This window comes from Callospermophilus lateralis, chromosome 9 (genome assembly GCF_048772815.1).
Source record: "Callospermophilus lateralis isolate mCalLat2 chromosome 9, mCalLat2.hap1, whole genome shotgun sequence".
Lineage (NCBI taxonomy): Eukaryota > Metazoa > Chordata > Mammalia > Rodentia > Sciuridae > Callospermophilus > Callospermophilus lateralis.
Genome location: NC_135313.1, coordinates 54164710 through 54178382, shown reverse-complemented (window position 1 = coordinate 54178382; position 13673 = coordinate 54164710). Strand labels below are relative to the sequence as shown.

At 31.4% G+C, this 13673-nt stretch overlaps 1 protein-coding gene across 2 annotated transcripts in view; it reads left to right on the top strand.

Annotated features, from left to right (window-relative positions):
- Agps (alkylglycerone phosphate synthase) overlaps positions 1-13673 on the top strand; it is a 131956-nt gene that overhangs the window by 32919 nt on the left and 85364 nt on the right. For both annotated transcript variants that reach the window (XM_076865890.2, XM_076865891.2), the window contains exons 6-8: positions 102-173; positions 1824-1903; positions 5341-5421. In XM_076865890.2, coding sequence (XP_076722005.1) covers positions 102-173; positions 1824-1903; positions 5341-5421 — 233 coding nt within the window. The remainder of the gene's footprint in view (positions 1-101; positions 174-1823; positions 1904-5340; positions 5422-13673) is intronic.

The following is a 13673-nucleotide window of genomic DNA, read 5'->3' as shown; positions in this document are numbered from 1 at the left end:
AGTTTGGATGCTAAATAACTTTATAGACCCTTATTTTTTAGGATTATCCAGATATTATTCATATCCCTTTAATTAATGTATTTTCCTTTTTTTTTCAACAGCATGTCATGATGATGTAGTTAAGATTGTGAATCTAGCATGCAAATATAACCTTTGTATCATACCAATTGGTGGTAGGTATTGTGCTTTTATATTTAAATATGATATAAATTTGTTTTATTTAAAGTATTTGTATTTTAAGTATTTTTGTTGTCTGCTGAAATAAGCATTTCTATAATTTTAATGAGTTTTTTTTAAGGAGTCCCTTTATTGTATCCAGAATTAATTATTTTGTTTATTTTTATGTGATGCTAAAGGATCAAACCCAGTGCCTCACATGTGCTAAGGCACATACTCTGCTACTGAGCAATAGCCCCAACAGATGAGATTATTTAAAATAAATTGGTTGATGCTGCTTATTTCTGTTCTGAAGAGGTTTACCTAAACTGAGACTTGGCTTACAAACTTTTAATTCCTGGTTTCTTTTTTCTTGGTGGATCATAGTTGAAACTGTGATTTAATGTCTAAATAAGAAAATGTTCCTGCTTTAGTAGTTACTTTCTAATCTGTATGTTTATGGATATGATTTTAATTTTCAAAGGCAAAAATAGATATACCCAGTCTAAACCTTTGAGAAGCAGAGTCATAATAGAGCATTCTATGGATTAAAAGAGCACCAGTATATGGTCAAATCATTTATATCTTTTCATGCAGAAAACTAGCATTGTTTTGCATTTTAAAATGGTTTTGATCTTTTATTGATTGCTTTGTTCTAACAACTTATCTAGGTAAAAGGAAATAAACCTTAGTGACCAAATTAGCATTGATGGAATGGAAATGGGACATTAGCAATTTCAGGAGCTCCAGATCCCTTTTCAGCTCACACTCTCTATTGAATTTATACAAAAAAGGGACTACTTATTATGAAATATTTTTCTGAACTCAAATAACTGTGATAATCAAATAGTTGTTACTACAGGAATCATGTTTGTAATTGATAATTGTCTCCTCTTTTGAAATTAATCTGATCAACATCCATATGTTTTTTATGGGAAGTGACTCCCATATGTTTTCTTACACAATAGTGTATGCAAGTATCAATTAAAGTGTATTCTGATATAGGCTGTTGGAGATCTAATTAAAGAACTGAAAATATTGTATTATTCTTGGTACCAAGAAAACACTTTTACTTTGACAATAAGTATTAAGAGAAAACAGCAGTATATTATTTAAATACTTCTGTGTATTATTTATTCTATAGTAAGGTCGATTTTTCACCAAAGAATATATTAGTTTGTTTTTAAATATCACATAATTTGGACATTTTAACTTGTTTGTAATTTATTAAAAGCCTTTTTGTATGAGAATATTATTTTAAATGACAAATGAATCTCAATATTAAAGTAGAAAGTAATAAATGGCATCTAGTTATATAGGATGTTTCTTTTTTTCGCAGTAATCATTAGCTTAGATTATGTATTGTTCTAATTATATATGTGGAGTTCTACAAATTGTAGGGGCTTCACTTGAGTGTGTTTTGTTCAGGGAAAGAAACCATATCCCATTGCTTTTAGTTCCATAATATTGCTTCATTTTGGCAATAAATAAACTAAAGGTGAGTTTTCTTTTAGTAGGTTGTTATCATTTGTGAATTGTATTTTGCAGAGTAGAAATAGATGTCCCTCTGTTAATGATTCTATTTATATACCCTGTGTTAGGAATTTGCCCTAGAAGTGTAGCTAAAAGGAAAATATTTAAACATGAAGTTGTTTGTATTTTGGCAGGAGGAACAAGTGTTTCATATGGCCTGATGTGTCCTGCAGATGAGACAAGAACAATAATTTCTTTGGACACTTCACAAATGGTATATGATAATTTAAGATGTATTTGAATGTTTATATTTAAAACATTGTCCTTATGACTTTGCCTCAATTATCATTCAAAAAAAGATCTGTTGTCCATTTTGTTTTGAATGTATTTCATCATTATATTTTAGCCTTGTCTTCAGATATTCAAAATCTTAAGTTCACTTACTCTAAGGTGCATATCTTGTTGCTATTTTACCAAATTAGAATGTGGTATTGATAATTTGAGAAGCATGAATTAGAAGATTGACATATAGATGACTTGATTTCATTTATCTATTATCTGTCTAGTATCTCTACTATTAAGCTACATCAACAGTCCTTTTTTATTTTTTATTTTGAACAGGGTCTCACTAAGTTGCCCAGGCTGGCCTGAAGCTTAGGATCCTCTTGCCTTGTTGTTCCTACTAGCTGGGAGTATAGGCCTGCACTGCCATGTCAGACTTCCTGTTTTTAAAAAACAGGACAGATAATATTAGTCAGTTAAGGTTAATTTGAATAATCAAAACTTGTCTCCCAGATTTATACTAATGCTGTTGCATTTTTGCTTGGTGGTGAATGGAAGAACTAATTTAATGATAGTCTATAGTTTGAAGTTTGGATTTATTGTGGTCTGGGAGTTGGATGTTGTGCTGTGTTAAGGCTTTAATTTGCGTATGCACTTTATATAATCAATGGTATTCCTGATCATTTCTTTATTATAATAAAAACAACTTTAAAAAAACTTTTTAATCTGAATTTTTTTCAAACACAGAATAAAGAGAATGGTATATTTATTGTCTAGATTAGGTATTAGCATTTTGACATTCTTGTTTTATCTTTCGTTTGTTCTTTAGTGTTTTAAAACAAATCCTTTAAAAGTGCTACTTTATACCTAAATATTTCTGCCTGTCTCTTTAAGAGGAATATTTTCTCATGTTACTATTACATTATTATCACTCTTGGCATAGTCAAAAGTAATTTCTTATAGCATTTAATATTGAGTCTTTCTTTATGCACAGTGCCTTTGTTTTGTAATTCGTTTATTCAAATGGGGGTTTAGAAAAGGCTTATGTTAGCTTTTTGTTGTTTCTCTTAAATCTTATTTTATCTGAAAGTGTCCTCTTCTTCCCCTTTTTCAAATGTTTCTGACTTTTGAAGAAACTGTTATTTATATCATAAAGTGACTTGCTTTGAATTTGTCTGTTGCTTCTTCTTGGTGTCATTTAACTCTTCTTTTATGCCCTCTATATAGACTAGTTAGATTCAGGCATGATTTTAAAAAAATAAATATATACCATAAATAAAAATATACCATCATTATAGATGGTGATATGCTTTTAAATTTTATTTTATGGAGACATAATTGTTTGTTTGTGAGGTTATTGAAACGAGTGATGTTTTTATACACGTATACTTTGGAATGATCAAATCAGAGCAATTATCATACCCAAGACTTTGTAATTATGTGCTGTTTAAATATCATATAATATCAGGAGAGGTGGTATACAATAGCTGATTATCCTACATTCATGATGCTAAAATTGATTACAAGTTTTACATGGTAGCTGCCTGATTATTGTACTATGAAGTTCCCTATCAACGTTTCTCCTTATTCCAGAATGTAAAAAAAAAAACTATAATTTATTCAAAATATAGAACTACTACAGTAGCCTTTTTTTTTTTTTTTTGGCATATATTTGGATTTTTGGCTCTTTATTTTGCTGTGCAAATTTACCTGTAAGTTTGTTACCAAATGTGTGAAATAGTAATACTAAAGAAGGTTATTAAAAAGGTTAAATGAGATAATACAAGTAAAAGTCTTGATGCTGAGTAGATGTTTAAAATTCTGAAGCAGGATTGCCATGTTTCCAAGTAGTTTTGTGTAGTCACTGAACTGTTAACTAATTGTTTTGAATATGATTGTTGGGTGGGTACCTATAACTGTAATTTGTGTTAAAGTCAGTAAGTCATATCTCAGTGATTTTGCTCGCTGTATTTCTGCTGTAATACATATAAAATAAGGGAATCAAAGTTGTATTTCAATACATATAATAATACTATGGCCTGTTGGCTGTGGAAGTTTTTGTTTTAACTTGGGTAGTGTATACTAGATGTAATAAGAGAACCTGTACATTTTCTTTAGGTTTTTATGTGAATACTCATGAAGGTGGTTTTCTTCTCTGCCTCTTTTAATTTCTTTTTTTTTGCCAAAAAAGATGTTTGGACCCTTACTGGGTACAAGTAAATATTTAGCACATATGTGTAATTGTCTCAAGGGTCAGTCTGTTGGGGAAGAAGATGTACATAACTTATATAGATGGTATTATTAGATTAATAAATTCTTTGTCTTTTATTCAACAATTTAATATATACATATACATATGTATATATGTATATAAGACTAAATTTGTTTAGCTGGTACAGAACCAAACACCCAATTATACCATAGTTATGTTGAAATTACTGTTATAGGCAGAGTATAATTAATGAGTTTTATATAACAAACCAAAAAATACATTCTCATCTTATTTAGTAATTATTGTGCCCTATGAATTAAGCAGTGCAGTTATTTGTATATGTTCCAGTTTGGAATTTAGGCAGACACTGCTCTTTTTGTATTGCCTATTGTATTCTTTTTATCATTAACCAGACTTATTTACATTAGTTGTTATTATGCAGTTAAACATACCAAAATACAAAGTAAGCTTCCTTGGGATCCAGAAGATTCTATGTGTTACCTGATTGCTCAAATAGAAGGGGAAAGAAGGATATATAGGAAGACACATATATACATAAAAATTAGGCCAAATATGAATGTTAAAAACACATTTTTTATTATTATCAGTCATATATTTCTGCCAGAAAATACTCAGTTTCTTCCTTTGAGTTTGACACAGGGATGTACTTTGTTTTCTCTGTGGGATTTCTGGTCTTTTTTTCAGATTGAAAGAAAGCAGAGATGCCATTTATTAATTCAGATGCCTTGGCAGGTGTTTTCTTTCCTATTTTCTGATTCTTAATTAGATAGGATTGCCATGTTGACAGAAGTACAGATAGTATCTGCAGAATGCCAGGCCTCACATATGCTGTTTGTTTTTTTATATGCATTATCTCATTTATTTCCAATAGCACGTGTCTACATTATTATGAGTATATAGTATTAATATATGTATATGTTTTTACAGGGAAGAAACACTAAACCTAGGCAGATATTTGCCTAAGCTAAGAGTTGGAGTTTAATTCATATTAATATCTGCCTAAAGAATCAGTATTTTATATGTTATGTTATATAATAAGGGGTAAGTGTAGCTCATTTCCCACGTGGGTGGTGGTTGAATAACCCTACTTATTTAATTATTGTCTTGTCACTTGTTGCCTTGAATTAGGAAGTTCTGTATTTCCTGAGAAAATGTTAGTAGAACATGGAGATGAGACTTCTCACTTCTTTCAACAGAATCGAATTCTTTGGGTTGATGAGAACAATCTGACAGCTCATGTAGAGGCTGGCATAACAGGACAAGATTTGGAAAGACAGGTATGTTATCTCTTTAAGGTTTTCAAAACTACTCTGTCCTCTATCTAAATGAAGTACCTTTCATGTTACATTTTTTCCCCCCAGGAACTCAATGAATTTGCCAAGTTTCTCTGTGGGTCAAGCATTAAGCTAGATGTTGAGAACATAGTAGTGAAAAAGACATTATCTACTACCCTCAGGTGGCTTACATTCTATTAGGACAGAAAGTTAGGTAAATAGAAATTTAATGATTGAGAGTGAGAATTGCCATCTGAAGACTAAATTCAAGTCATCAAATGGGGGCAGGTGGGAAGAACTTGTACAAAGAATGTGTGACAGAGAATAGGGCAATTTGAGATGAGATTTCAGGATGAGTCAGATTAGCAAAAAAGGAGGTGAGGTGGGAAGAACAAGCAGTCAGAGGAAGAAGCATGTGCATAGGCCTTAAAGGTAGTTATTGCTTTTAGTGGAGGCTGCAGATAACTGAGTATGACTGCAGTGTAGTGTGTATGTAGAACACACATCCTTGGTGTATGTTGGATGGGAGTAGGTGTAGGAGTAAGAGGATGAGTCCAAAAAAACATGAAGAGGTCAGAAAATAAAGGACCTTATAAAACTACTTTGAAAGCTTGAACCTTATCTTTGTACCTTAGATAATTCTGGCTACTGTGTGGAGGATGAATAGGCCATGTAAGAGCTGATTAAGAGACTGCTGTAATAATTTAAATGAGAGCTGTTAGTGACCTGATACACAGTAGGAGGAATGGAAGGGAGCAAAATGGAACATATTGGAAATATAATTCTCAAGTCTTGATGGTAAATTGCATCCAGTAGGTAGATGTTGGTGTTTGCTGTTTACTGAACTTTTTAATGAATAATTTTATTGAAAACTGCTCGTTTATGAGTAGTGAAATTATATCATAGAGTTCTTGTAGCATGTTTTGGGGATTCTAATGAATTTTTGGAAAACTTCAGGTTCTCTTCATAGGTTCTAAGCAAGTCATTGTTCAAATGGTTGGATCCTTCAACTTCCTGAATTGTGATCAAGACAATTGTAACTTAGCTTTTGTAAACAAAAGTTAGAAATTCTATTTTGTTGGTCATGTATTAATCACTTTGTCCAACTTGGGATTATAGAGACCCTTCCCTCCAAAACTTTAACAGGACATAGAGAAAGATATGATTGTTGATCTTACTTTTTATTGTCTTTTTCCTTCTTTTTTGAAATGTTGACTGAAGTTGGTCTGCTGAGACTCATTCTACTTGAAGGGGTTTGAAAACAATATTTAAGTATTGTCTTTATTTTTTTTAATATAGTAAGATGTAGAGAACTAGAGTAAATAGAGAACTATAATAAATTAGGAAGCTGATTTTAATTGGACATTTCTTGAGATGTTAAAGATCATCAAATAAGTCAAGGTTTTGTATGTCAAGATAAGGAAATTTATTAATTATTATAATTTGTAATGAACTTCAGTGGGCAGAATAGTAGTATTTAATGAAAAACCCCCGAAAGTCAAATATTAGTCTTCCATTTTGCCGGAATGAGGCATTATCAATCAATATAGCATTTCTTTTTTAAATTAAAAGAATGGCTTTTTATGTCTCTAATTTTACATAGTTTATTATAGCATATTAACCTTTTGAAGCTTTCTTTTTTTTTTTTTAAAGGTTAAAATTAAAATTCAAGGAACATATTTTCTTTAAATTTGAATGATATCCTCCTAGACTAGAAACTTCTGATATTTTACCTACTAGTTTATTTTTCTTACTGCCAATGTACCACTTTCTATTTTGATTGTAGTAGGCTGTAGTTTCTGCAGCAGTTAAAAAAAAAATTTACTTAGTTGTAGATGGACACAATACCTTTATTTTATTTATTTATTTTTATGTGGTGTTGAGAATCGAACCCACTGCCTCACCTGTGCTAGGCAAATGCTCTACCACTGAGCCACAACCCCAGCCCTCTGTAGCAGTTTTGATCCCAGTTCAAGTTCTTCCTTAAAATTCCGTGTCCTTCAGATTCTATATCAGCTGAGATAACCAGTTTAACATATATTGCTTTTTGTTTCTGGAAGTTTAAAAAGGAAACAACACAGTCATTAGGAAGCTGATTTTAATCTCTTTAACTTGTAAGTTACTTCGATTTAAGTATGTTTAAGGGAAGTCATTAATGGGGAATTTCCTTTTCAGGTTTATTAAATTACTTTGACTACTTTATTAGCTAATAGACTGGGGATGTGTGGCCATAATTCTTTTTTCCCCTTGGGTCCATATTGCTAAAAAACTTCTCATTTTCTTTTTCTCTTTTTTTTTTCTTTCTAGATATTAGATCTTAGTGTAAACTTCAAATATAGCTTGTAGCTCTATGATATTGGGCAAGTTACTTTTATGCCTCAGTTTCCTCATCTATAAAATGGGGATGATTCTACTTCTTTAGGTTGTTCATTAGGGTTGAATTAAGTTAACACCTAGAATTTTGATTCATTCTACTAATTTTTATGGAGGATTATCTGCTTCATTCAGGTACAGTTAACTTTTTTTTTTTTAATTATTATTATACTGAAGACTTCCTAATTTGTACCATTGACCCAGACTTCTTTCCTGAATTGTATAGACTCTTGTATCCAATTTCCTAGTTGATGTGTCCGCTTGAGTAACTAAGGGATATTTCAAACTGAATGTTTTAAAAACTGAATTTTTAGAGATAAAATTTTTAATCATTACTCCCAATTTTACTTACCCTGTAGCTTTTCATTTTCAGTAGAAAAAATTTAGTTGATTGAGAGTTAAGATCAAAATCTGAGTCATATATTTTTGTTTTGTTTTGCTTTATAATAGTTTCATTTAAGATGTAATTTTCATATAGTAAATTGTCTTCACTTAAAAGTGTACAAATTTTATAAGTATTAAAATATGAATACAACTGTGAAACCCATTATGACCATCAGGATGGTGAACATATTCATCAATCCCAAGAGTTTCGTCTTGCTTCTTTATAATTCTACCTCATTCTTACTCCCAGCGCTTACCTTGTCCTTGACAGTCACTGATCCGCTTTTAGACACTGTAGATTTATTTAAATTTCCTATAATTTTATTAAATTAGAATCATACAATACTTTTTTTTTTGGAGTGGGGGGACGATGGGGTGTTTCTGGTTGTTTTTTGCTACTATGATTATTTTGAGATTCATGTATATTGTTGCATGTATTAATAGTTTGTTTCTTTTCATTGCTCAGAAGTATTCTGTTGTATAGGTACTCCAGAGTTTATCCATTTACCTGTTGATGAGCACTTGGTTTTTTACTAGTTTGGGGCTATTAGAAATAAAGCTGCAGTGAACATTCATGTACAGGTTCTTTTATGGATGTATGTTTTCTTTCTCTTGGGCAAATATCTGGAAATGAAATGGATAGATCAAAATAATAGGTTGTTTTTGAAAAAATACCAAACTTTTCCTCAGAGTGATTGTATCATTTTATATTGTAGCTTATATTAAGAGTTTCAGTGTCTTCAAATCCTTGCTAATACTTTTTATTTTTATTTTTTTAATTTTAGTCATTGTAGCAGGTGTGTAGTAGTATCTTATTGTAGTTTTAATTTGAATATCTCTAATGACTCGTGAAGTTGAATATCCTTGTATATGCCTAGTTGCCATCCATGTTTCATCAGTGGTAAAGTGTCTGTTGAAATTGTTAGCCCTATTTTTAAATTGAATTGTTTGTTTGTTTTCCTATTATTGTGCTTTGAGAGTCCTTTTGTTTTTGGTGCCAGGGATTGAACCCAGGGTACCTTACCGCTGATTCCACATCCTCAGTCCTTTTACTTTTTATTTTGAGTTGGGGATCTTGGTAAGTTGCTATGACCTTGCTAAATTGCTAGGCTGGCCTCGAACTTTCAATCCTCCTGTCTCCTCCTTCTGAACCAATGGGATTACAGGCATGCACCACAATGCCTGACAAAAGAGAGCGTTCTTTATATTCTCTGTATAAAGTCCTTTCTCAGGTACATGTTTTGCAGATGCTTTCTCCCAGTCTGTGGCATGTCATTTTATTCGGTGTATTAATTTTTTTTTTATCTTACACATCATGCTTCTGTTATTGTTTCTTAACATAAGGTTACAAAGATCTTCTCCTATTTAAGTTTTATAGTTTTTGGTTTTACATCGATTAGTTTAGAAGAATTCTTAGTTTACATATAGTTTGAGGTATTGATATTGATTGAAGTTGATTTCTTTTTGCATATGGATATCTAACTGTTCCAGCACCATTTGTTGAAAAAGATAAAATTTCTTCACTGTAACAAGTGCACCATCATTTAAAAACAAAACAAAACACATTTGAGTGTGTGTGTGTGTGTGTGTGTGTGTTTATGTATGTATGTACATATATATGTGCATCTAGTTCTGGAGTCTGTTCTGTTGCATTAGTCTGTGTGTATACCTTTATGGTAGGACCAGACTGAATTACTGCAACATTTTAAATTCATTTTCAGAGTTGTTTGGGTGATTCTAGGTTTTTATTTTTTTATAGGAATTTTAGAATAATTTTGTCAATTTCTGTTTGGAAAAAAAAGCCTATTGGGATTCTGATTAGGATTACATTGACTCTGTATTGGTGAGAACTGACATCTCAACAATATTGGTTCTTGTGACCTGACCCATAAACACAGTATAGCTTTAGTTTTTTTAGGTCTGTAATTTTCCTCAGCAGTGTTTTATGATTTCTATGTGTGGGTCTTAAGTATTTATTAAAATCAGATTAATCCTTATGTATTATATAGTATTTAGTGCTATTGTTTGGATTTCTGATTTTTAAGATTAACATATAAAATAGAGTTGATTTTTGTGTATTGTTCTTATATCTGCACCCTTATTAAATTCACTGATTAGGTTAAATATTTTGTATATCTCTTTGGATTGTCTATGTAGATGATCATGTTGTTTGTGAATGAAGACAATTTTATCTCTTCCTTTCTAATCAAAATGCTCTTTTATTTTTATTTTTTTTCCGGTACCCGGGCTTGAGCCCAAGGGTGTTTAACTACTGAGCCACATCCCCATCCCTTTTTAAATTTTTTATTTTGAGACAGGGTTTTGTAAGTTGCTTAGGGCCTTGCTAAGTTGCTGAGGATGAACTTGTGATCTTCCTGCTTCAGCCTCCTAAACTGCTGGGATTATACACCTGTGTAATCTGGATGCTTTTTATTTCTGTTTCTCACCTGATCATGCTGACCAGAATCTCTTAATACAAATAAATTTGAGTGGATATCCTTATCTTATTACTGATATAGGATAGATGTATTCAGACCTTTAACATCAAGTGTATATTAAATGTAGGTGTTTTTTTGTAGATACCTTTTATCAAGTTGAGGAAGTCCTTTTCTACCTTAGTTTTAGAGTTCTTATTAGGAGTGAATGTTGGATTTGTCAAATTCCTTTTCATATTTTATGGCAGAAGTTATGGTAATTTGAGGTCTTGTTTTCTAATAAAGGGATTCACTGTTGTAAATTTTTGCCTAACTATTGCTTTATTGGCATCCTCAATTTTTACCCCATTTATGTCATAATATTTTCTACTTCTCTTTTGATTTTTTTTCTTTGACCCAAGTTTTACTTATGTTATTTGGTTTCCAATTATTTAGAGATTTTCTAACAGACCTTTGTCTGTTTTTAATTTCTATCTTAATTCTATCTTGTTAAAAAAACCTACTTTATACAACTTGGATCCTTTCAAATTTAGTGTCACTTGTTTTATAGCCCATGATGTGGTCTGTTTTGTACATGTTTCATGTGTACTTGCAAAAAACTGTGTCATTTGCTGTTTGGTGGCTTAATCTATAAATATGTATTAGGTCAAAATAATTTATAGTATTATTTAGGACTTATTTATATTTCTTATATACTGTCTGCTGTTTGATCAATTATTGAGGGCCATTAAAACCTCTAGTATAATTGCAGATCTATCTACTTATACTTCTATCAGTGTTTACTCTGTGTACTTTAAAACTTGTTATCAGAGGACAACAGTAAATAAATGTTGAAGATTATTGTGTCTTCTTGATTAGTTGACCCTTTTATCATGATAAAATGACCTCTTTTATTCCTGATAACATTCTTTGCTCTGAAATCAACTTTAATATTAAAATATCTACTGTAGTTTTCTTCTGATTATTGTTAGCATGGTATGTTTTTTCCCTTTTTCTATTCTTTTACTTTTAACTAGTTTGTATCTGTTGCAGTCCAGCTGCAGCAAAATAACCGAGGGATGACGAGCAACTTGTGTACATTGATACTGCAGGGGTGGGAGCCGTTTATTGTAGGACCGGAGGGGTATATATACATTCCACACAGCTTATCTTAATTAACATAAACTAGATACAGCAGTCAACCAATAAGGAATCTCCACACTTAATGGCCCACTGGAGTTACTTCACAAACCACTCCCTCTGGCAAAATGCCAGGCGGCATCTTGACTTGTTTACAGACTCTAACATGTATCTTTATGTTTAAAATACTTTTCTTGTTGGCATCAGATAATTGGGTCTTTTCTTTTTGTCTAACCTGAGAGTTGCTACCTTTTCATCGGGGCATCATTTCATCTTTTGACAGTTTTAGTTTGTTTGTCATCTTGCTAACCGGTTGAGCATCCCTAATCTCAAATTTGAAATTCTCCAGAATCCAAATTTTTTTGAATGCCAACATGATGCCACATTGCAAAAACTTCACTCTTGACTTCATAAAATGGTTTGAAGTCAAATTGTAGATACCCAAAAAATACTGTATAAAATTACCATCTATCTGTGTGCTTACGATATATATGAAATATAATTTCATGTTTAGATTTGGTTTCCATACCTGAGATATCTTATAATATATGTATGTATATTCTGAAATCAGAAAAAAAATGAAGTCTGAGCTGCTTCAGATTCTAAGCATTTCAGATAAGAGATATACAACCTGTATTTATTTTCTATATTGTCCATCTGTTTTTTTTCTTTTCCTCTTTTTTACTACCTTTTTAAGATGTATTATTTTTTAATGATACTTTTTATTTCCTTTGTTTCTTTATTAGCTATGACCTTTGATTTTGTTATTCTAGGGTTTACTATTCTAGGGTTTAACTTATAACAGTTTTACTGAATAACGGCCTCAAAGGGCAAGAGTAGTGATGCTACAAGAGAAGCCTAAAATACTGCATAGGGTTTGATACTATCCACAGTTGCAGATATCCACTGGGGTCTTGAATATGTCCTCTGTGGTAAGGGGAGACACTGTACAACCTCCACAGTTTAGGATTGTTTTTGTTTTGGTGATGTATTTGAAGCTCGGCACATACTCAATAAATACTTGTTTTGGTATTGAAGGGGACACAGAAGTGGGATAAAGTTCCTGTTGATATAGTTTTTCATGGCACATGAGAAGAGATTGATGGACAAAGTTGTTACTTTTACATAATGCAGTATGGAACAGAGAGGTTATTTTGTTTAAAAGATTATTTGTTAAGTATATGAATAAATCTGGACCTTCCTTCAGCAGATTATTCTTAGGTTGCTAATGACAATAACAGAAAATATAAGCTTTTAAAGGATAAAGTGGCTCCTATCATGTATATGGTAGTAGATACAATTATAGAGTATTGTGTCCCAACAACAGTTTCTTAGTAAATTAGCATGCTGTAGTATGCAGATTTTCTAGCTAGGATAAATTTTTTTTGATATTAATTTTTTAGTTTTAAGTGGACACTGTATTTTAGGTGAGCACTCCACCACTGAGCCACAACGTCAGCCCCTCAAACCCAGGTTTAACTGTTAATACTTAACTCACTTACTTAGTAGGAATTTAGTGAGATTTTTTAACAAGAAAGTAGATTGAAATATTTGTGCTAGGTAGAGTTCCTTTAGCATAAGAACTCCTTGTTTTTATTTTTGGAGTCTTTATCTTCATTGCTTTACATAATTCCTGGCACATAGTAACTATTTGTAATTGGAGAAAGTAAGGAAATGGCTTACCAGATATAAGATCCAACTTAATAGTATATCTTAATATTGGATATACTAATGGAAATAGTTTACGTGTATATTTAATGATGTGAAGGTTTCTGAGTAAGTAGTGTGGAAGTTCATTTTGTCATTAAAATATGTGAAAATTCTGTTTAGTGCCTGCCACATCTTAGGACTCCATAAATATTTTTTTCTTTTCCTAATTTCATAAAATTGAGTAACTAGTTTTTTTGAGAGAAAATAACATCAGTTTAGATTGTGAGTGGAGTT